The following is a 24,579-nucleotide window of genomic DNA, read 5'->3' on the forward strand; positions in this document are numbered from 1 at the left end:
TATGGTAATCGTACCGTATCATGTACTGTATTAAGCGATCATTATTACAATAATGTTACTATTTATGTCGTAGCTGGTATTGGTGGAGCTAATCTTAACTACCACACTTTGTATACATTACTATTTGTTGGCTCAACCCTCAGCAATATGCTGAATACTCCAATTGTAAATAAAAAATGTACACATCAGTGACAGTCGGAGAACATGTAGTGAAACATTACTAAAATTTTCTTTTCTTGTCGCATTTTAAAATCATTTTGGCATTCTGTCATAATGAGCATCATATATATGTTTTATATGAAAAATACATTTAACCCTATATATCTTTAAGTCTCATATTTCATTTTTGAAGCTCATCATAGGTCATCTGTATAAAATCTTACTATAAAAACTAAGTAAGTGTAGTTAGAAGTACAACACTGCCTTGTGAAATGTAGTGGAGTAGAGGTATAAAGTGGATAAAAATGGACAGACTCAAGTAAAGTGCTTCAAAATTGTACATCAGTAAATGTACCCCAGAATCAGAATCAGCAGCCAAAGGACAGTTCAATTCAACAATAAACAATAATAATAGCAATAATAATAGTAAAAAATAAACAATATAATAAAAACCTTGCTACTGTCCACCACTGCATTTACATTAACCACACATTTTCTCTAAAGTATTTAAAACATTGCTCTGAGAGAAGTCTGTACATTTAAAATGTGTTTTTTATATATTGTTATCTATTTATTTTTCTTGTGTGAAATATAATCATTCAATAATAATAATATAATGATCTTTGTCAGTGATGTAACTTTAACATTCATGAAAATAAACCTTGTTTGAATTTGAACATTTCTGTCTGCTCCACAATTGCCAGCTTTACAGTTGAAATACATGAGAACAGGGAACCACCACCATGGCACCATGGTTTCCATGGCAGCCAGAGGAGCATTACAGGAATGTGCCAGCGCCTGTGGTGTGCAGCACGTTTGTTCCACAGCTGTAGTAGTACCACACCTTTGAGTGACGCGACTCAATTGAAACCCTTGCCAACATTGGATTACCTTGATATGATGCTCAGAACAGTGGAAGAAAAATAAATGACTCATATCTAGTGACACTGCCACCTTTGTTTCACATTCAAGCCATTGTCCAAAACCATGTATGAACATGAAATGATCAACAGTGTATGAGTTCAGGGAAATGACAGAGACAGAATAAAGTTGTCAATGTCAGACATTTTCTTTTATTTGTCAATACAGGACATCATTAAAGACTGGCACATGACCAAAGTTCAACAAACATGTTGGCAGAGTTTGCTCCTCTGGCCTCAACACACAAGTATTATCATCTACAGCCACAGTTAACATCATCAGAACAACCCCGTCACTAGGATGTTGACACATGAAATGAATGGAAGGCCGAAGAATCAGGCACAGACTCTGCAGAAGAAGCTGTTACCATTTGTCCTCCTGATACTTTAACTGCTAATAATCAGGAGAAGGGCACACTGAACAACACAAGGGACATATTGATTGGTTTATCATGAACATCAAGGCAACTTGGATTACACTGCAAGGATAACAATAAGGCACCCTCTGCTCCCCTCTAGTGACGAGCAGTGATTTCAAGATAATGACACACATTTAAGATTTCACACAGACATTTGAACAATGTTAATACTTATCTCTCATACATTGTGCTTATGTGCTTATGACTGTAACACTGGGATCACGCAAAGGTTATACCCTAGCATATGAGAGTCACACAGAGACACAGCATGTAGGCATAATGAAATATGAATGTAGCATGTGTTGTCTCAGGACATAGTCCAGCACACAGCAGTTTAGGAGGCCACACACTTACAAATATCTCCATTAACAACAATGTTGTGCAGCTTCTAATTTACCACAATTACTTCAAGCTCCAGGTTCTATTGTTACCAGAACATCTCCACAATTTCACAGCAGAAAAAACAAACATTGTAAATGAGAAGGCCTTCATTTCACACCACAGATGCAGTACAAGAAAACTGAGGCAAAGATCCCGCAGTAGGTAGGTAGTAGTTCTTCAATGCACAATGGCATGCTTGGCAATGTCTGAAATAAGCTGGAAAATTATGCCACCTAGTGTTTGTATCATAAACAGTTTTACAATGGAGTACATGTAGTAAGGAGGTTTAGTGAAACATGGCAGGGGACAAGAGCCGAGTGAACTGGCTGTGTCTAGTATCCCATTCCCTGCAGCTGATGACGATGCAATGATTCAGACATCTTCCATTCACTCTCTTGGTCCTTTGACTGAAAGCTAACAACTACAAATAGCAAATGTTACTCTTAAACAGGTTGTCTTTGTTAGCTGGCTTCATTAGCTGGGTTTCAACTTAGCATTTTAACTCCAACTACCCTCTAAGCTAGCTGCACTGTACACAAAGTTCTTGGCGAGTTAAGCTGATGCATTTACAGTGATGTTTCTGCATGTTTGCATTATTTGTTTCTGAGCAGACCCATCAGATGCTAGTCAAATCCAAACAAACGGGGTATAACATTTTTAACACAACAAACCCTTAGGGCTTGAGGGGTGACTGTAAAATTCTAGTCCTTCACAGAGCACAAATTTATTGTGCAATATCACTTTAAAGACTGAAAGCGTCGTCTGTCCACAGAAACTTGAGATGTACAAATGCACAAAGTGGCTCAGCTTGCTTTGTGCGCCTGGGAAAATATTTAACCCTTTCCAAAGCAAAAGCAAAATCCAGTGTAATGAGGTTGTGTAACAAAACTATAGACATTGCATCTCTTGCTTGATAATAACGAGGTAAAAGATACGCGTTTCACACATTACACTACAGTTTTGAATCCCAGAGCAAGTTTGGCATTTAAAAAAAACAAATCATAAATGCTAATGAATCATTCCAGTCTTGGCATGTTTTGATAGGAAAATTTCTGGTAAAAATGAAGCCTGTGGGCAAGCAAATGATCGACTGAAGGCGGCTGAGCTACACTAACACAGCATGACTTTCACTTTCTAGCAAGCAGTTATTATCCCATATGTAGTGAGCACATCCAAAAGCAATACAATCCTCCTTGATAAGGGATGTAACAACACTGTGTTGTAAGTAAAGCTCCTTCAGCTACTTGTGAAACTACACATAAAAGTCTTAAGTTATACTTTTGTCTGGCGAGCCATTTAAATATATTTAGGCTTCAGAGATTCAAATATCCACAGACTCAAACATACAACAATAATTATGCTAATGTGAATTCTGAATCAATGACAACGTTTTCCCTTTTCCCAAACCCTAATTAAGATAACATCCCCTTCAACATGTTGATGAAGGTTCTCAGTCATCCAGGTCATGGTGATTCTAAGTGCTGTATCGTAGGGAACTGGACGTGTTTCAGTTTCTTGAAGACGTTTCACCTCTCATCCAAGAGGCTTCAAGCTAGTTAGAATTGAAAAAGCCTATTGGATGAGAGGTGAAACGTCTTCAAGAAACTGAAACAAGTCCAGCTGCCTACGATACAGCACTTAGAATCCCCTTCATCATTTACCACAGCAGCGGATTACACAACACATTTGCAATTTGAAATGAATGAGCAAATAAAATTATTACACTTCAATAAAATGACAAAACACTAGTCTAATAAATTATGATCAATGAAAAAACATCTTCCATTTCTTAAAACTGGACTCAGTGCTATACTGTACTTAGTAAAACCCCACAGTGCAGAACCGAAGGGTCCCTGGGGTGGTGCTTTTGGGTCCACCTGCTCCTAGCTGTGGGCTGAGTTCCCAGCAGCGGGCACTGGCAGGTCCCTGTGCCAATGGTGTCTGGATATGGCAGTCACCATCCTTAAGCTGGTCCCCATCCCTCTATTTCAGCTTGTCTTCTGTGGTTCAATGTGCAATGTGGGCCAAACTCCACAAAGAAACTGGACAAAGTTAAGACAAGACAAATAAATACATGAATAAATAAATGTAATGAAATGAAAACTACAACTTAAACAAAGGCTAACGGCAACACATACCTTTACTTTTGGTCTGTACTTGAGGTAGGTAGACCTGATCTGCAGGCTAAAAGAAAATCAACATTAGATTTTAATGCAAATTATTATGTCTTACCACAACAAAACACACCTTAGCTGACTCCTGTTACTTACCTTAGAAGTATGTGCAGGTAGGATCCAAGGCCTGTGAAGATGTGCCACCAGGCATGGAACTGTGTTACTACTCCAACACCAGGGGGAAGAGTTTTTCTACTGGCTCTGAAAGACCAAAAAGTGTGGAGCCAGCAAATTAAATTAATAACAAAACAAATGTGGCGTCTCCAACAGTGAGCGATTCTCCAGAGGATGCCAGAATGGAAAGGTATAACATCACCACTTTATAAATGATTGATTTTTTTTATGTTCTTTATGAAGGAAATGTTCTCATATCAAAACTTACAACATGCATCATGCATTGATAAAATTTAATAAATATGGTTTAAGTTCAATTTTGTATTCCACAGTAAATGAGCTGACACATTTCCAGGCAGTGGCATTACTAGTTTGCCTAACTTGTATTTGATGTGACAAAAAAAGCATTGATTAATGATGTATGAGGCTAATGTCACTGACTGTTGATATGAACATTTTCCTGCCAGTACTGTTAAAAACTTTCCTCTCAGAATTCCAAAATTATCTAAGTTAATACATAACAGGACCATCATTATTTTTCCAAAATACTCACCTTAATGTGTCACAGAAGATATTGTCAATGTTCCACAGTAGGAAACCTAACATGAAGACTCCTAAAGAGACGTAACACAGCGGTCTGAGCCATGGGTACACCCTAACATTAAGAAAACAAACAAACAAAGAAACCACAGGCAAGGCATTACTGCATTGAATATCAATGAACCACCATTCCTTTGATATGTTAATGTTTTAATTTCAGGGTGTTCTTGGCAAACTTACCATGTAACAATGAAGATAGATCGCATCACCAGGCAAGCTACTAGAGCACCATACATGACCTAGAAGAAGACACAATCACTTATATCTGGCTCTGAAACAGGCAGCCTAAGCTGTACATTGTGATTAATACCAACATGGCCTTCTAACAGCCTTGCAGGATAAATGGTTTCAGCTAGTCATCTTTTATCAGAATTAATTTGTTTTCCTCTGTCCAGACTAATTGATACATTACAAAATCAATAAAGCAGTGTTAAACCTAAAAAAAACTTTCATACAAAATCAGGTTTATCTTCTCTGAATCACTGATTTAAATAATCAGATCAAATTGTTGAATTTAAAACTCTGTACTTGTTTAATTTGCTCCAGCAGGGACAACATTATCAGCCTCGTTGTAAACCCCCATAGAGCGGTGTGATTAGTAAACAAAGTCAACTCCAAAGAGTAAACAGATGCAGCTTTGTCACATTGTCCTTACTGTTGTTAAGCAACACACAATGTGAACTCTAAGCAGGTACAAACACTGTGCTTATCTTTAAAGGTTTGTGTTGTTACTGTACATGGTTGGTGTTGGGATTATTCTTCTGCTTGGCAGCATTAACTTTTTGATACCATAGTTGAGGATTCAACACCAAGTTAAAGGCTTAGTACTGTGTTTTTTGAAATGTTAAAACTTGTTTAAACAGCAGAACACTAAAATATGATTAAATGTTGCAGTTTGTATACCCTCTCAGATGTGAAACACTACTTCATGTTTAACAACCAGCATGCACAAAACTGAGTGTTTTATGCTGTGCTGGCCAGCCCAATGTTTACACAAGGTAAAAATGACTTAAGGCGCACTGAGCCCTAATGGCAAACAATGAGCATTGTAACTCAGAGCACGCTTACCTGGTGAAAGACTGGCTCCTTCCACTGCAAGTATACCTGCAAAAATAAATACAGAAATACTCAGGATGATAGGATGTTAAGCTATGCTTCATTGACAATATGATTCAAAGTAAATGATTATTGTTATACGGAAAGTGGATGCTCACCACAGTGACTGAGACACTGAAGATTAATAACAATGCAATAGGAAATAAGCTGATGGTGTTCTCTTGTTTGAAGCATTCATATCTGGAAAAAAAAGGAAACAAATGCAAAGAAAAGAGAGAAAATAATGGACGATTAAATGAGTAACACAGGACCTTTTCACTCCACACCCAATTTGTGTTTTGTGGCCTCTCTTTTTCACTTTGATTGGAACGTGTTTCAGAGTGGCCTGGAGCTGGAGAGATGGTATTCTCCACTCAAAGCACCTGGGCTACCTGGGTTCTCTATTGTGTGTACATATTCCATTTGTAAAAAAGGACTCTAAGACACAAAGTCAGGAATCCAAGCCATTCAGCTGCACTTGCAAGACCATGACATGGATGATGAGTTCAAATGAGATGTCACCACCAGTGTGCTCACCCATGTGCTCAGATACAGGACCTATTTACAAATAAACATCAAGTACATGCACACTCATGGTGTAGATGCAAAACACCACCAAGGTTTAGCTGGCCCTGCCAGATGTAAATGGGTGGTAGGCCATTTAGTTAGCCTGTAAGGTTGCAAGGCCATCATGAGAAAGACAATGATATAACGTGGAACCTGGGTCCATTCGTCTTCTTTTTCGTCTTCTTCTAAGAGCTGTGCTCCCAGAGGCATGGTACGTTAAGCCATGTCCTGCTGCATTGCACCTGACTAACTTTCACCAAAGTAAGTGCTTGCTGCCTGCTTTACTACTTGAGGAGAGGTCATTGTCCCTGCTCCAAATAGGCTTACTTCTTTGCACAACCAATTTATGTGATCTCTTGTGAAACAAAAGGGGGAAATATGCAGTTAGTGGCACTATGTACCCCCCCATACATTCAGCATGCTGACAGGCAAGTCCAAAGTGGTCCTGCGGCTACAGTACGTCCATCCACTACAGCTATGTGCTTGGTTGGAGCTCCTACTGATACATATCAAGCCAAACTTTGGCCAGGGTGCAGTAATGACAAGCTGGGAGGCATGCCTGCCATTTCTTATGACAAGGTATGGAATATGGGAAGTGGAAAGAGATACTTGAGTTCAGTTTAGAATCAATATTTCCATTACATACAGTTGACATGACAGCAACAAGGTGATGCACTGTACTTTCTTGGAATGGATAAAGTGATCAGTAAGGGATTCACTGATTTATTTTACAGCCACAATCACACTTGTTTCAGTGTTTGCAAGTCCTAAGTGCTTCAAGGGCAATAAATCAAAAAGGCTGAGCCACTTACAGACAGTAGACAAAGACGCATGTACTGTAAATCATTGGTAACTCGTCCAGCAACTGCAAATAAAAATACAGACAAAACACAGAATGAATCACTATAGGATTACACCGTTTCAGCATAACTTAACATCACATTAGGCAACAAAACTTTGACCTCATATTTCCATTGCAATTCCCAAAAGTCTGATGGATGCAGGAAGTTATTGAACACTTTGTTTACATATTAAGATTGCATTGTAACACTGTAGCCTACCTGCATCTCATATAGCAGCGTCATGTGGAAGCACCAGGAACCAACTCCAACAGCTGGGCGACAAACAGAAAACCCAACAAAATATTGTACAGAAAGTCAGGACATTCTCATGTGTTAGCAATTTGATTGATAGTATTAGCCGTAAATACTGTGCAAATGGAAAAGCTGTTGTCAATAACTACAATAAACAAAAGCTGAGTTTATGCTTCAGTAACATCAAGAGCCAGGTATTTTGTGGCTTCAACAGACAAACCTGCCAGTCCCAGGAAAGAGCAGACGTAGCGAAACTCAAGACCATCGCGAAACGTCTGGATGGCCCCACAAATAGGAGGAAGAATCATAATCAGGTTGCTGACAGTGTTCCCTGTTCAAAAAGACAGAGACAAATTAGAACCTGATGACTTGACCTGTGCAATATTTGAACGCCTCTGAGATTGGGTGACATGACAGCAGTGAGGGTTCAGTAGGTCAGCCGGGGTTACATGCTGTGATCATTACAACAGCATGAATGGTATCTTATAACAGAAACCTGATCCATCACTGCACTAGGAGTTCATGCACACACTTCTGCTGCTAGGTTTGCTGCCACCCTACATTAATTTTTATTGTATTGCTTATAGCTACTACAAAGGACTTTCATTTTTGTTGATTTTTGAGCCTCATGTAGACAAAAGATGCCAATGGCGAATACAAACCAAGCTTTGCTTTAGTGTTGTAAACCAGACTACAGTGTCACACATGCAAAAAACAGGAACCAAATGCAGATACAGGAGCAGGCAAATTCATCACAAAAAGCGAGCTTTAATGAAAGCTGATAATAAGTCCAAAAAATTCAAAGAAGACAAGCAGACAGACCAGTAACAAAAAGCTGGCCAATGAAGGGAATGAAGACAACAGAAAAACAAAAACAGAGAACAAACCATAAATCCAAAGTGAACACTGGGAGCACATGAGGACCGGGGAAAAGACACAGGTAAGCAGGATAACAGGCGTTACGTGAGGATGAGAACTGAACAGGATGAACTGAACGGACAGTCCAACAAAGCGTCAGGGGAACAACACAGGCTTAAATACAAATAAACCTAATGAGGGGATGAGGTGCAGGTGGACTGAGGCAGAGGAAAAAAAAGGTGAGGGAAATGAACGGAAAAATACTAGAAACAGGAAAAGGGCTGATAGGCTGTAAAACACTGGAAAGAGGGAAAGGCTAATGAGGGAGATGCAGTGCAGGTGTGGAGGGAAAGCAAACTGGGGAAGAACTCAGGTAACAGGGCTGGGCTAATTAATCAGACTGAACACAGGTGTGGAGGGAAAATCAGGCTGGTGAGGACTACAAGAATAAAGCAGGGACGACACGTGTATAACACACACACAATGAACCAAAATGACGACTGTGTCATACAGAGCAGCTTCTTTCCTCAAGCTGTGACATTCCTCAATTCCTCCTCAGCACTCCACCATGAGAAATCATTTTTATTTTACGACTCATCTAACCCTGAAAAGTCAAATTCCAACCTGGTGACAAGATAATGACAACTATAATAAATATATAAAAATAGCCAATCTTCTCGCTGGTGGTCTCATTTATTTATGTAGGCCATATAGAGGCACTGGTATTGAACTGAGACTGTTTCATGACCAGTTAAAGGCTCCCTGTAGTATGTTTAAATAGAATTGACAGCACAGGAATACTTGAATTACTGCGCATCTGTCACTTAAACTGTCAAATACTGCTAATATAGTAGTATTTGGGTTTGCATTAAAGCAACACTAGGTAGTTTGGACTCATTACTACCCACAGCTGGTTGAGAAGCGCAATTATCTGTTACCAGTGTCGTAAATACTGTCGCTGAATGAGCATCCCTGGGGAAAATTAATACATGTGAATTTGTTGACGGAGCCGGCGAATCACGAAGCCTCATTTGGAAACAATCAAAAACATGAAACCTCAATCGAGTGCCAACAACAAGCTAGATTCAGAGATAGCAGTTGGTAGTTTGTTAGCATATAGGCTGCACAGCACATTAGCATGCTAGAATTATTCTCATACCGTGTTGGTTATAGTGATTGCACCGACTAAGTTACTTCCAAAACACGACGCTTGGGCGTGAATGTGTTTAGTAACGTCTGAAAATATAACTATGTTTTCGGGAGTTACTAAATACAATCGCAAGTTGACGTTGTGTTTGGTGTAATAACTACAACCAACTCGTACGACAACAATAAGTAGCATGCTAACGTTACCAATAACAACAATAGCCTAACGTTACCTCCCGACCACACTGTTCAACAATTACGTTGATTATCTGCATGAACTAAGGAATCTGCAACTTTTCAAGACAAGACGTTCATAGTGTTTTAGTAAGTTAGTCATCGTTTACAGTCACTACATGAAAACGTGTAAGCTATCGAAGCGGACAGCATTAGATTATCTCCCGGCTTTACTACGGTTATAAAGTGTGGACAAATAGTGCCCCAATGAACACCACATAACAACAAATCAACTCAAAGTAAAAGTCGGTAAGATAATAAATATGTATATATGTAATATATGACTTACAAATCCAATAGCATCAAGGCTCAGTCTTGAAACCCATTTCTTCTCTCAGCTCGCGCCACCGAGTGTAAGCTGGTCTAATATTTATCCGTATTCGGGCTCTGTTCTATCACTTTCTCTTTTTCTTTTCTTTGCCTCCTCAGACAATACCTTCTTGGCTTTTTTAGCTGGCTATGGCGTTGGTTTACGAAAAATCCAAGTATTTAAGGTCGAAAAACTACCTAGTGTTGCTTTAATAGGTACAGGTAATGGATAAATGTGGTCACAGTAAACAATGGACTTCAATGCCACTTTTTTTTATTTCTTCTTCTTCTTCTCCTTCTCTTTTAATTTTTTTTTTTCTTTATTAAATGACACAAAATAAATCTAGAACTATTTTGATAATCAATTGACTGCTGGTATTTTTTCAAGCAGGGCTACCTAAACCTTGACTGTTCCAGATTCTAAAAATATAAGAATTTTCTGCTTTCATTAAGCGAATTGATCTTATTGGATTTTTGACTGTTGGTTGGACAAAATAACATTGAATGTCAACTTGGGCTCAGGAATATTCTGATATGCATTTTTCAGAATAAGAAACAATTTATTGATCCCCTAAGGGGAAACTGGGTAACATTACAATTGCTCCAGTTGAAATGTCAGACTATATGACAACTACTGTATATAGATATAGGAATCAAAAAACTATAAAATAGAAATATAAGATGATATGTGCCTCATACTACACTTTAACTACTGCGTAGAATCTACAAACTGTGAATACGTATTATTACATACTGAGTAATGATAATTTTTCAGTTTTCTCATGTTTTATTGATTAAGCATTAATCAGTTAATCATTAACAATCATATGAATAATTGCTATTTGCAGTCATAACTGCTGACAATGTATTGTAGCACTATTTTGAGGTGTGGAAATTTCACGATTATAAGATGCTTCGCGATGTGGACGTGGAAGATGCTGCATCGATGCAGACACAGCTCAACTGAGAGTCTGCAGCTTACGTTGATTGTTGATTGTCCGGCCTCAGCTGGACAATACAGTTATGTTGTTGTACGTTATATAGGAGGTATGTCAAAGGGAGGCAGAGATCATCTGCAAATGATACAAAAAAAAACTCACAGCATAGTTTCGAGACATCTCGGGGCACATGTGGGATTTTATGAACTTGCTGGGAAGCACAAACTGGACGAGACCCACGCTGAGTGTGACTTCTGCCTCACAACAATTACTAATCACGTTAGCCATTTTCTCCTGAAGCTAACATCTGCAGCCATAAATAATAACTGTTACAGTAAGCCAAGCTAATCAGCCAGATCTGAGGAGGCGCTGTCAACTTTGCCGTCAAACTCTGAGAGAGAATACTTTATCTTGCTATCTAGCTGCTATGTGAAAACAATATTATTGTAGATTACAACAAATGTGTAAGGCACTGCAGATCGGACAAATGTTTTGTTTTTCTAATGTTTATGTCTTGAAAAGATGCAGCTTTTATTTTGTAGACTGCTGTAGTCTGATTACTGGAAGGACTTTCTGAATAAAAGGGGAACTTAAATGATGAAAAAGTAGCCATGTGCAGTAATATAGATAAATGACGATGTCATACATTAATCAAGATGCATTGAGAATCGTTTTGCATTGGAATTGTTGACAGCTGAATAATGACAGCTGAGTGATGACAGTGTGGCTGGTTTCAAAACTAAAAACAGCTGAGGAAACCTGGGGTAGTGAGGTCAAAAAGACTTCAACAACTATTGTTAAATCTGCCTCGAGCAAAACGTTTCAGCCTTATCTGTAGAAGTGGCTGCCGAACCTGTGTCAGTGTTTGTGTATATAAACCTCCCTCCCCTAGGCCATTGCTGTGTGCTTACTACGCCATTGGTACATCATCAGGCCCACAGAGAACCTGATAAAGCAGAGCTCAACGTTGATCCTGACTTTGCTCTTCTGGGTGTGGTGATGTACAAACTCAGGTGTGGGAAACAATCGGGCTTACCAGGATGTTTAGTGGGTAAAAACTAATACTGCTAACTCATATTTTCATAACCAACATGACACTTTTCCTTTATCTACCTGTCTGATAAAGTCCTTAGTGACCATTTTAAAATGTGTGGACTTTGCCTACTGATAATAGCACATGGCAACAGTGCAACAGCATGGGAGTGTTTATTTTTTCACATTTCAATGACAACTGCAAACATCTGAATGTGATGGGACGCCTGTTCCCTGTGAGGGAGAGTCTTTATGACCTCCCTCTGTGTCTGCCTACCATTTGCTGATATTTTTTAAAAGAGTGACCCTGCACAAAAGCCAACAGCAAATGAGGATTAAAACCATGATGGTGTCTCTTTTCCACACGAACAATGCCACATTCCAGCCATTGTAACCTGAATCACCGTTAAAATGCCAAAACAGTTCTTCTGCAGCTGAAAACAACTATCTTGCTAGGCCAGCGTGTGTCATTTGTGCTAACAACAGCTTCAACTGTCAGTACCCTTGATAAGCTGCATTCACACCAGTGCCAATATCAGTAATATTTCAGTAAAAACAGTTAATACAGTATGCTGAGTACAGCAGGCCTACAACATGTAGTCTACAACTAATGGCTCGGAGTAGGACTTTGTACGGCAATAAAATTAAGTGCGTATCACTATAGTCCTCGTAGTGTGGACAAAAGGCACAGAAGATGAAAAAGTGGTAATCTCTGACCCACTTGGCTCGAGTATACCTTGGACTAACTGTTGCTTCACTTAGCAGCCTCTATGCCATTGATAACAGCAACTGGAAGGTCCTGGACATACAGTGAAACCTGCACTGCAATCAGTTTATCATCAGTTCTACAGTCAATCTACAATGACTGTGCAGGGTGTATACATCACAGCTGAAAGAGGACTGGTAGTAAAAATTGTATACATAGCCTGGTTAACCTCCAAAAGCTGAAACTGCATGCACAATAATGAATAAATATTTTTTTTGGTGGGAATGTTTGACTAGTTTGTCTAAATGCTTTTGAAGGAAAGCAGTAAAAGCTGAAGCGTCTGCCATCTGTATTTTCTGTTTAAAGTCCAGCAGCTATCACCTGTGTGAACAGTTTGACACTAACAACGTTTAAATCTGAGATAACGCTTCTTGAGGAACCAGTTTTTATCTTTAGACAAAGCGACGGGTCGCCCTGTTAGTATGAAGGAAATGTTTTATTAACTTTCGAATGGTGCCCGTGGATGACGAATGCACCTTGCGTAGGGAAACAGTCGAGACCAAGTCCAGAGTCGACCTGAGATGTAAATGAGTTGGTTGGTAATAAGTGTGATGTGTTTAGGGTAACGTTAGCTAACACTCACTGCACTGTGCGGAATAATAGCCTACATTAAACCTATATGCAAAACAGCTCGACTCTGAGCAGGTTCACTGGCTCTGTCTCCTGTCGTCTTCCTTATTACAGCTGTGGTTGCTTTAACGCTTATGAGCTAACATTTAGCTCATACTGAGTGCCCGAGGACTCATCTGAGCCGAGCTAACATGACAACATAAATCAAGTTATTGTTACAGCCGCTGCTCCCACTTCATGTTGACGTTATTCAGGGGCGACTGTGCGTCCACAGTCCTGACCGTCCTCCCCAAAGTCCCCTCCAACGAGCCACAGTCACCATTTTAGCTCTAAACGACGCAATTGTGTTTACTTACAGAATTCCGCCATGTAAAAAGAGACGACATAATTTTCTTCACACCAGTCCAGCGTTGAGGTCGGCCGCCCCCAGTATCCTTGCCTGTCTAACGAGGGAGCCATGATGGAAGAGGAGGAGGCTGTGGGTACTAGCGGATCTGTAGTCCCATCACAGCGAGAGGCTCCTCCCGCCCTCCTCCCCGCGAGCGGCGGGAAGTCCAGAAGAAGTAGTCCGCTGGTTGCTGGAGGTAACGCCCAGCCAGGTAAACAAAGGGTGCTACTCAGCTAGCGAGACTACATGTCGTTACACACTTATTAGCTCGTTCTATGGCCAGAGAATGGGTGCAATTTTGGAACAAGTATTTTTCTTTATTGGTCTAATTAAAACTTAAAACATTAAGTACCAACTCTTCACACTGAATACTTAATGCTATCATAATGTAAGTCTTTTTTTTTTTTTGTCTTTTTCTTTGACACTGTAATGTTTAGATAGAGCAGGGCCCTTCTCTGTCCCCTGGTGACATTCAGTGATGTAAGATCATGCATAACCACAATACCTTAATGTTAAAAAGTAATAACAGCAAGAGATAAAGGGATTCATCATGGTAGTGGCTATTGTATTCATCTTTCTTTTTTTCTCTTTTTTTTTAACCCTAACCCTAAAGCAACCCCCTTGACGATAGAACACACACACACTGCATACATTACAGTATAGCAGCCCAAAGCAACCAATAAATTAAACTGTTTCAGTTCAGTACTTTATTGCCACATCAGCAATCATCTGACAGAAATGTGTCATCTGGCAAAAAAAAAAAAAAAGAGGAACACTGTACAACAAGCATACAACATCACAGTCAAGATGATGACACATGCAGTACATCAGTGATAATATAACAGACTATAACAAAAAGATGTAAAGATACAGTCAGCTTGTTGAATTATAACATGGAGGATGGCTTCTGGATAAGTTCTGTCTCCGGATCAGTCCTGCGCTCCATGCTCTTATCTCTCACCTGATGGCGGCTGACTGGTGAACTGCACACAGTACTTTGTTTTAAGGGAGGTTAGATACAAGACTGTATACGTCACACCATATAAGCAGCTCCTCTTTTATGCGACAGTAGGCTGTCATTATTAAAGAGCATTTAAGAGATCCTACTGTATGAAAAGCTTCTATCATACACTTTTTAAGTATTTTAATTAAATATAACTGTTTAGATTGCACATTCATCTTGTAATTCTCCAAGACTGACAGCATGATTGCATGTATTAGTCTCACACAGCCAAAGAAAGCAAATATAACAGTATGATAAAGGGCCTGTGATACATTACTGTAATGTGGGTACCCACAAATTATGCAATTTGTGTACTAAATGAAAAACAATCATTTTGTGTCATACACCCAGATGTCCTCTAGGTGGTGTTATAAAGCTTCCAGAATACACTGAAACAATGACAACACTCTCCTGTCTTTATGTGCTAATCTCCTATTTAATCTTCTCCTCTCCCAAATGAATTATATTGTTCTATTCTATTATTGGACCTTTTTTCCATTAAATAATGAACCATCGCTCACTGTTTTTGTAAAAGTTTTCAGTAGTGAACCTACTGCAAGCATTCATGTGGCAGGATAACGGCGTTTAGAGATTGCTGCTCATTGCAACAGCTGCAGAACCCATCTGGATGTACCCAAATATTTTGCTGAGGTCTAAATAATTAAGAGACTATGTTTACCATATAGCGTGTACCATTGCATCTCTATCGTATTCCTTGTTGAAGTAGAGCTGGCCAGGAGGGAACACGATCTCCCTCACTGGAATGTTCTCATGTTATTCAGCTGGAAAATCCCACTGGAGGCCAGACTACAACAGAACTGCCCAAGGCTAAACTGCTATTTTACTGCAACTGACGGGCCAAGAGCCAAACTGGTTGATTGAGCACAGTCCTGTACTAAAAAAAATGTCAGCACCAATTATCTAAAATGAAGGTGACACTTGTAGGTTTTCTTTCACAACTTTATTGCAAAAACCTGAAATTTGTAACAGTCTCATTTATATTTTGTAATTGTCAAACTATGTGAGCATACATTGTTATTGAGATAGTTCTTATTAAACCAGCCATAATTTGGTTTGTTTGCCAGTGTTTTACCAGTGCATTCAGGGTAGGTCAATAAAAAGCAACGCAGCCTCTTAGGTAAAAAAAATGTGCTTATGGTGGAAAGCAGTGCAAAGAATAGGCAGATCCTTGGACTTAACCAATATAATGTAGCCATACTTGATAAACTAAAACACATTTTGTTAAATTAAACAGCAAGCACCATGAAATCTCTCCAAAAATAAGATTGTTGAACACCTTTTACAAAAATGGTTAAGACTTAACAGAAATGATTGTGCTGACACTAATTATGATGTTACACAGGTATTCTGGTTCTCCTGAGAACCATGGAAATCATACTTAATGTAAGTCTTCAGTCCATAATGCGATCTGCCAATACATAAAAAAGCACATAGTTATATCAAATAGTCTTCAAGATAAAAATGACGGCGGTGCACAATGCTTTGCTCACTAGGACAAAATGTTGAAACACATCTCTTCAGTCATGTAGTGGAATGTACCGTGTGCTGCTGGCATGTGACGTAAAGGAATGCACTTGTGCAATATCAAATGTACTTTTCATTTCCCACTTCTCAGCATGATGCAGGAGAAAATATACACTCACACATACAGTAAAGGGATTTAACTTGAGCTGCTCAGGTCAACACATGGTTACAATTCATCTCTCATCTTTTCACCCTTCGGTCTGACCATCCTGCCAATGAATAGGATGGACTTAGTCTTCTGGTCCTTCACCAGGAAGATGAATGGGTGGTCAGCATAGAACAGTTTAGGGTCTTTCAGCTTGTCTGTGCCAAAGACGCTGGTGTCAATTTCATTTCCGTCAGTGTCCCATTCCATGGCAGAGGCGTGAAATACGCTGGACAGGTAGAGGTCCTTCTTCCCAGAGATGTTGGACAGATCGGCTTTGGATTTGTCCACAGCCTCTGTCAGGCCCAACTCCCCGAGGTGTTTCTGAAGGGTAGCAGAAAATGGTGTCATTGAGTTTATATAAAAGAAAGAGTTGAGTTGAAGTTGAGAAAGAGGTGTCGTTGTTTTTCGTGTCTTTTACCTGCAGGTTGTGACTGACTTCCATGCTGACTTTGGGCAGAGACACGGCTACTGCTGTCTTCTGCATCTTGCCCATCCACTTATCTAGCTGATCCTTGGTCAGCAGCTTCTCCAGTCTCTCCAGAGTTTCCACATGGTGGGGCATGATGAACACCACAGTGGACTTCTTATGGGCCAGGGGCATGCTCATGATGGTCAGCTTATTGGTTTTGTCATCATATAAGTCATAGAGACCTGAGGACACAGATTCAATCTTATTACACTTACTACACAATCTCTGCTTACAATACACTTCATGGAACTGCTCAAGCTTTATACTGTGAACCATATTCAAAGTTCCAGTTTCTCTTTAGCTCTTTATATAGTGGATACAGTAAATTTCACATAAATTCAGATGCTACAGACGATTTCGGACAGTTTTTTGACATATTTAAAGAAGATATGACAAATTACACATATTATATTATCCTGACATGTATGTTTACTTCATGCCACCCCTGCATGAGTCAGTGCCACTTGGGCCTCCCCGGTCTGATCCCACACATTTGACCATTAAGTTTCACAACATTTGATTCTGAACATGCTGTCTCCACCTACCTGTGCGGTGCATCATCTGTACTGAAACAGTGTAGCCACGGGATACCATGAATCCACGGTTGTCCACCATCTTATGATGAAACTGCTCATCCCAGTGAGCTGTGAGAAAAAAAATCAATTACTTTGATGGCATTTAAAGGAATTATACTACACATGTCATTTTTAAACAGACTTACGTTTGAAAAACATAGCATTGATGATCATTGCCCCATCAGTCTTCTCTACATCCTTGGTGACCTCAGGCAGTTTGCCATCAGTAGACTTGGCCGCCCACTCGTTGATAGACTTCACAGCACTCTTCTTATCTCTGAAGTTTATCTTGGAGTGGTCACAGTTATAGTGCTTTTTGCTGCTCTTCACAAAATCATCCACAAAGGTGACAGAGCTGGGTCCATACAGGCGGTTACTAATCTTCCAGGTGACATTGCGGGTCTTTGGGTCGCTCACCTCCGTCAGGAGCTCAGCCAGACCAGAGTGCAGCTGCTCATCTTTAACCTTTGCTGCATTCAGAACGGTTTTCACCTGAGAGGCAGTGGAGGATTTACCCCCAAGAGCCACCAGACCCAGACAGGAGGCCACTACTACAGGGGAAATGAGGATATTTTCTACATTCTTCTCCTTCGCCATGTTTTGGTACAGACTGAAAGCCAGTTTTGCGCTGTTGTCTGCAAGGATGGTGGCATGGTTACTCAGGACCTTGTCTGCTGAAGCCGAGGTGGCAGCTGAGGCTGAAGTGGCCAGAAGGAGCAGGGCTACCAGGTTTGTCACCCACATGGTGTGGTACTAATCAGTGAAAACCTGTGAGAAGACATGAAGACAAACATCAGCTATTAACATCATCTGCTGAGAGTTGATTTAAGTTTAAAATACCTTGTCCACTTTACTTTTCCAAACTCATCTTGTGATACATTCATGGTTTTCAGGGCAGTTTTTAAAGGGTAACTTCAACAATTTTACACATTAAAGTGTGTTTACAGGTCTTGGGAAGTACTACTGCATATGTGAAAAAAGTAGTATGAAGCCTGGCTCCAGAGAAAGCTAAATGATGTCAGTCAGAGGCTGAGTTGCATTGTGGGTAATATAAGCACCAGGTCTTGATAAGCAGTCCACTGGTCTAGCATTGCATTCCTATAACACTGTTGGCCTCATTATAGACAATTTCAAAACAAATGATCAAAATCAACACAGCAGAACCAGAGATATCACCTTTCTTATTCAATGCATTCTCCTTCTTTGCCTACATTACCCACAATGCAACTCAGACACTGAGTGACATTGCTGGAGGCAATTTATCAGAATACATGCAGCTCCCTCTGGAGCCACAAAAAGCTTCACACTACTTTTTCACATATGCAATAGTACTCCTCAAGACCTGTAAACACACTTTAATGTTAAAGTAAAATGTTAAAATAAAATTGGTGGAGTTACCCTTTAAGGATAATAGCAGGGGGAGCCATTGGCATTCAATGGGATCTCTCCCAGTACCTCAAGGAAAGACTAACTTACATAACAGCCACGTAGGCAGCAACAGGAAGTATGTAAGCCAAAATATTGGTCAGCTCCATGTCTTGGCAACACAAAAGATTTAAGATTTCCAGAATCCTCCATAGAGATATGAATCTGGTTGACGCTGATTGGTTCCTCATGATGTGGACAATGTGACTATGTGCTGACACAAGCAGAACCATGTCAGGTTTTTTTTTTTCCAGTCCACGTATATAGAGGGGATGTGTGCTTTAAGTAGAGGAGGTACTGTGTTAATGGCTAGTTAGTTATATGTTCAGATCCTTTGATATTTTGAACAGAAAAAATCTGTTTCTTTACACAGATGAGTTGGTTTGTAAAATCAGTTTATCAAAACTCATTTCTGCAGCTTTTACAGGCTCACCTCCATGCGAATGAATGAGTTCACTTTCAAAAGGCTTAACATTTTGATTTTTTTTGTCTACAGTCTCCTTAAAAATGCATCTTTAATAGTATTTTTAAATTACCACTTAAAGAAGGCTGTTTTCTGTGTTTCTGACAGGTTTAAAACAGATAATAAAGATGAATTTGCTTCTTTAATACTGATGATGTGGCCTCAATAGCATTTGAAAAGTGACACTGCATCTGACATTTAGAAAATCGTACTCTGTGTCTTTAAATGATCCCATGACTAACGTTGGTTAATTTGGTTTGCATTTATTTTTATCCATGTTCTCCAGGACCTTTCGTAGATCCTAACCAGTTTCTAACGTTTACATCACTCTCATTATGCCCTTTGTAATCCATTACTTTCAAGCCTGTCACATCAGCTACAAATAGTTTATTTAATCAGGCATGAGAGCAGTATAAATGAATGACAAGATATTTATCTTGTGCAGTTTTAATGCACAAGAGACACTGTGTCTGTATACATCATCAATAAAATTAACGTGTTTTGGAAAATGTGTAAGTGGCTTTGTAATATGCAGACAAAGGAAAGACAGATGTCCCATGTCACAGATGAAATCAGGTCAAAAGTTGCAGCCGACTCCCTAAATGTCTGAACTGTCACGTATTTCTAATTTTTGTGCAACATACTTTTACATTCTCCTCTTCTTTTTCTTACTTGTTAAAACCTTTCCAACAATGTGGAGCCACATTGCTTAAATCTCCACTAGAATCTCTAACTGCATATCACAGATCTGACTTTGTGGCCTCTTTTCACATGTCTGGGCAGTTCCCACCAGTTGAACACTGCACTGATCCCCTCCCTTCCCCCCTTACTCCCACTACTTTTTTATCTTACCTTATTAGGCTCTTTCAATAATTCAGCAGGAGATCCTCCAACCGCTTGCAAATATATCCCTCAGGGCTGATGTGCTCTATGCAAAGTTAAATAATTAATGGTCAGAAACAGAAGTGTATGGGACAGTTGCAGAAGTTGTCATTCCCGGCTGTCAGAGCATGAAATCTGTGCTCAGGAATCTTTTTTCCAGGCCGGTCCCGCCCATGGTATCCAGGGGCAGGAGGGGAAGAATCCTCCCCCTCCAGGTCCTAAAGCCTGAAATTGCAGCCCAGCTGGAGCACACAGACAACTTCCACCCACTGACCCATAATAGAGTTCCTACTCATTACTTACTTATTACAGTTGTACTGAAACATATGATAGTTACCCTCTAATATCTAAGACAGTGTCCGTTTCCCAGCTACTGGAGAAGCTAGAGAGTTGTATCAAGTATAGGTGGTGTTACTGTTCAAATGAAGCCATTTTTTGGATATGTATTGTTTGCATTTACATGAGATATTGTCAAGCCCTTGTGTTGTCTTGATGCAACAACCAGTACACTTGCTTCTAAATTCCTGTTTGTATGGTGGCTTCACTTTCTAAACTGATCCAAGGAAAAACAAACTTCACAGGTGATGAGAGTTGCATGGTATTCAGTGGTACTCCAACATATCTTTGGTGAATGCTGGTGCTGAGAAGTAGTGCTAATTAATGATCTCTATTGTTGTGTCAGTGCTTCGACTGCCTTATTTCCTCCCTCCCCCACCCTTTAATTGCACCTCTGCCAGCCAGATCTGACACAGCACGGTGGGGGTAGCCGGAGGTCCTGTTTAAAGAGAATTAACCAAATGAGTATCCTTCAAGAACATGAACTGTATTTTGGCAATGTCTTGGATGCAGTAGGTCATTGTGGGTTCACTTCCCGTTGGTTGTCAGTGTAATTCCTGGACATTTTTTCACTTCAAACAAAATCATCATCATCAATCACTGTCTCCCGGGAAAGGGTTAGTTTAGAGCCTGAATTAGTAACAGTGAAGCAAAGCATCTATTGATAAAACATTTTCCAATGATTACGCAAATCAAATCATTCTGAAATAATCAAACGTAAATTAACTCTAACTCAATTTGCAACAGAATTTTTTCCTACTCACCATATATCTCTGGCAATTTAGTATTAACGCTTTTACAACAAAATTAGCATGTACATGCAGATTGTTCAAAAACGTTCTGATTTTTTTTCTTGTATGTAACATTTAAGTAGAGGGCAGCACATCATACCTCATCAGACTGCATCCAGAAGACATTAAAACTTGTTTTAAAAAGTCTTGAAACAACATAACATTCTGAATTCCGGGGCTGATGATGGAAGAAGCTAAGGAGTGAGACGTCTCAGTTCTTCCTCTTCTCTTTTGAGTGTTACAAATGCACGATGAAGATCAGGCAGTGGACAAGCATCGGGTATGGACACGAAGGCCAGTGTCAGTGTAATGGTGGTCACTTTTTGAATATCTTTTACTTCAGTGTCTCTCTTTCAGACTTAGCTCTGACTGGCTGATGTTTAAGTGCTGTTTGAACAGAAGTATTAACGAGCCAGCATTCTTAACTTTGACACACATCATAGCATCACACCAGACCAAAAACACCAGTTTACTATTGAAGTCAACTGAATGCTGATTTTCAACATTCGCACTAAAGACAAAAGCCAGATGTTAGTGGGTGTAAGTGGGTTTTTTTGCTGTGCTAAAGGATATCTTGTTATATTTTTGCATTTTAACAAAGTTGGGGGACTTGCAAAAGACATTTCCTGACTTTTAGTCCCTACTAAGAGTTTGGCTTCAAAACACTGGATTCTATAATTCTCATAATGCAGCTCAAAAGTAAGCCAATGCCATCAAGTTAAAATGCAGGTTTTCTCAAATATTAGAGGTCTCAGGTCTAACTGAAATAACCCTGATGATGTCACCAAGCTTATTTTCTCAAACCTCTCTCAGAGGAGAGTAGGCTAACCTTTACATGCAAAACTGTTGCAGTGCCCCTTTAAACAAGAAAGAAACCCCTGTAAGGAAATCAGGTCACATCATAAGCTGCACAGCCCTATCACCCCAGTGGAATGTACAGTAAACTGCAGGAGACAACAAGATGTTCTTTGGAACCATAACAGTCCATCTAACAATAACATAGCCTGAAGCTACATGTCTGATACCTCAGTGTTATAACAAATGTGGTGAACTTGGCAGCAGCATAGCATGATGAATGATGAAAACCCCAGCCCATTTATACAGCTAAATCTGCTGAGATGGTATGATTGGTATTGCCAGTCCCATGATATGACATAGTTTCTGTCTTACTAGATCTGGGGCCTTATTGTTATATGCCAGAGTGAGTTTGACTGAAGCTCTCCACGAGGAGCACCAAACACAAAACTTTTTCAAATGAATCCATTAAAAAGGCAGTTCAGTCAGTTCATTGTGAAGCTGATGTGTAAAGAGAGTATGGGAATTGAACACTCTTGTTGCATTTTTCCCATGAATGCTTCCTCTTCTTCTTCCTGGCGTTATGTGTATCCTCCCCCTGCTTGGGAGGTGGATCAGGCAGCAGGAAGTTAGAGAAGGAGCGGATGCATGTCCGCTGTAACACTGCCTGTCCTCTTGAGACTGTTATTATATCCATTCAGCTGTTGTTATGCACTTTGGGTCTGATGGAAAAAAATATTCATACATAAGCACATTTGTTCACACAACATTATGAATGTTAATGCAGCTCGTTGTTGTGCCTTTTTTCACATACATAAGCGACTCACAAGATAAAGGGTACAGTCTGTCACGGTTTTTTAACGGATATATATTAAAGATGGGGAGGACCCAGATGCAGACACACACAGGAGGCAGAATAGGGGAAACAAAAGGCGAGCTTCTTTAATATAAGCTGAATGCAAAAAACCAACAGAGTAAACACGGGAACTAACTAGATAAAACAAAAGGCTAAGCAAAGTTTAAACAAAAGCAAAGTACAAAATCAACAGAGAAACCAAACTACAAAACATACCAAGACTGGAAACATGAGGACCTGGAGACACGAGGAGACACAGAGGACCAAGTTGGGAGTCAAACACGGGGGAAGACAGACAGGCTAACACAAGCTACAAACAAACACGAAGGCTAACTTAACAAAGGCACGGGAACAGGAGCGGGACATCTATGAACGCGACATGGAGCACATGGACTATGGAGGGAACGAAAAGGAAAGGAGGAACGATCAGACAAAGACATGAGGGAGAACAAAGGCTATATACACAGACACTAATGACAAGACGAGGTACAGGTGGAGTAAGCACGGACAGGTGAGGGAATCAGTGGAGAAACACAGGAGGAAGTGACAAGAAGACTGTGACACACAAGGGAACAATTTCAAAATAAAACAGGAACTAAACCAAACAGACACAGAATCATGACAATAATAAACAAAACACTGAATCATGACAATCAAACCAAAACAGACACTGAATCATGACAATATTAAACCACAAACAGACAGAGTCATGACAGTACCCCCTTCTCAAGGGGCAGATTCCAGATGCCCCAAAACCAAAAAAAAAAGAGAGTCCAAAAGAAGCCGGGAGGGCGGAGGGGGGTCTGGAGGAGGGCTAAAGTTCAAATGAAGCCGGGAGGGCGGAGGGGGGTCCGGAGGGGGGGCCAAAGTCAGGGTAGGGGGAGACCAGGAGGTCAAGGCATGGGGCAGGGGCCGATCAGAAGGCCCGCGGCACCTGCAGGGCCCTTCTGGGGGACGTTGACGACGGCAAAAGCCCTCAGGGGACCGTCGGTGAAGGTTGGAACCCTCCGGAGGCCGTCGGCGACGGCAAAGGCGTGGGCTGTGACCCTCCGGAGGCCGTCGGCGGAGGCGAAGGCGTGGGCTGTGACCCTCCGGAGGCCGTCGGTGGAGGCGAAGGCGTGGGCTGTGACCCTCCGGGGGCCGTCGGCGGAGGCGAAGGCGTGGGCTGTGACCCTCCGGGGGCCGTCGGCGGAGGCGAAGGCGTGGGCTGTGACCCTCCGGGGGCCGTCGGCGGAGGCGAAGGCGTGGGCTGTGACCCTCCGGAGGCCGACGGCGGAGGCGAAGGCTGTGACCCACTGGAAGCCGGCGGCGGAGGCGAAGGCGTGGGCTGTGACCCTCCGGAGGCCGTCGGCGGAGGCGAAGGCGTGGGCTGTGACCCTCCGGAGGCCGGCGGCGGAGGCGAAGGCTGTGACCCACTGGAAGCCGGCGGCGGAGGCGAAGGCGTGGGCTGTGAACCTCCGGAGGCCGTCGGCGGAGGCGAAGGCATGGGCTGTGACCCTCCGGAGGCCGTCGGCGGAGGCGAAGGCT

At 40.8% G+C, this 24,579-nt stretch overlaps 2 protein-coding genes across 2 annotated transcripts; both read right to left on the minus strand.

Annotated features, from left to right (window-relative positions):
• Nucleotides 1-1,216: 1,216 nt before the first annotated feature.
• On the minus strand, nucleotides 1,217-13,843 carry acer3 (alkaline ceramidase 3). Its single transcript, XM_073479448.1, has 11 exons — nucleotides 13,733-13,843; nucleotides 7,744-7,854; nucleotides 7,491-7,543; nucleotides 7,242-7,294; nucleotides 5,982-6,063; nucleotides 5,836-5,871; nucleotides 4,948-5,006; nucleotides 4,721-4,822; nucleotides 4,150-4,254; nucleotides 4,018-4,063; nucleotides 1,217-3,921 (listed from the first exon to the last, which is right to left on the minus strand). Exons 1-11 carry the CDS (start codon nucleotides 13,833-13,835, stop codon nucleotides 3,868-3,870), a joined length of 804 nt encoding a protein of 267 aa, XP_073335549.1. The 5' UTR covers nucleotides 13,836-13,843; the 3' UTR covers nucleotides 1,217-3,867.
• A 1,870-nt stretch (nucleotides 13,844-15,713) lies between these two features.
• Nucleotides 15,714-20,396, minus strand: serpinh1a (serpin peptidase inhibitor, clade H (heat shock protein 47), member 1a). Its single transcript, XM_073478967.1, has 5 exons — nucleotides 20,245-20,396; nucleotides 17,651-18,272; nucleotides 17,475-17,573; nucleotides 16,879-17,111; nucleotides 15,714-16,781 (listed from the first exon to the last, which is right to left on the minus strand). The coding sequence occupies exons 2-5, from the start codon at nucleotides 18,246-18,248 to the stop codon at nucleotides 16,479-16,481; spliced, it is 1,233 nt and encodes a 410-aa protein (XP_073335068.1). The 5' UTR covers nucleotides 18,249-18,272; nucleotides 20,245-20,396; the 3' UTR covers nucleotides 15,714-16,478.
• Nucleotides 20,397-24,579: the final 4,183 nt, after the last annotated feature.

The sequence above is a fragment of the Pagrus major genome, chromosome 13, assembly GCF_040436345.1.
Source record: "Pagrus major chromosome 13, Pma_NU_1.0".
Taxonomy (NCBI): domain Eukaryota; kingdom Metazoa; phylum Chordata; class Actinopteri; order Spariformes; family Sparidae; genus Pagrus; species Pagrus major.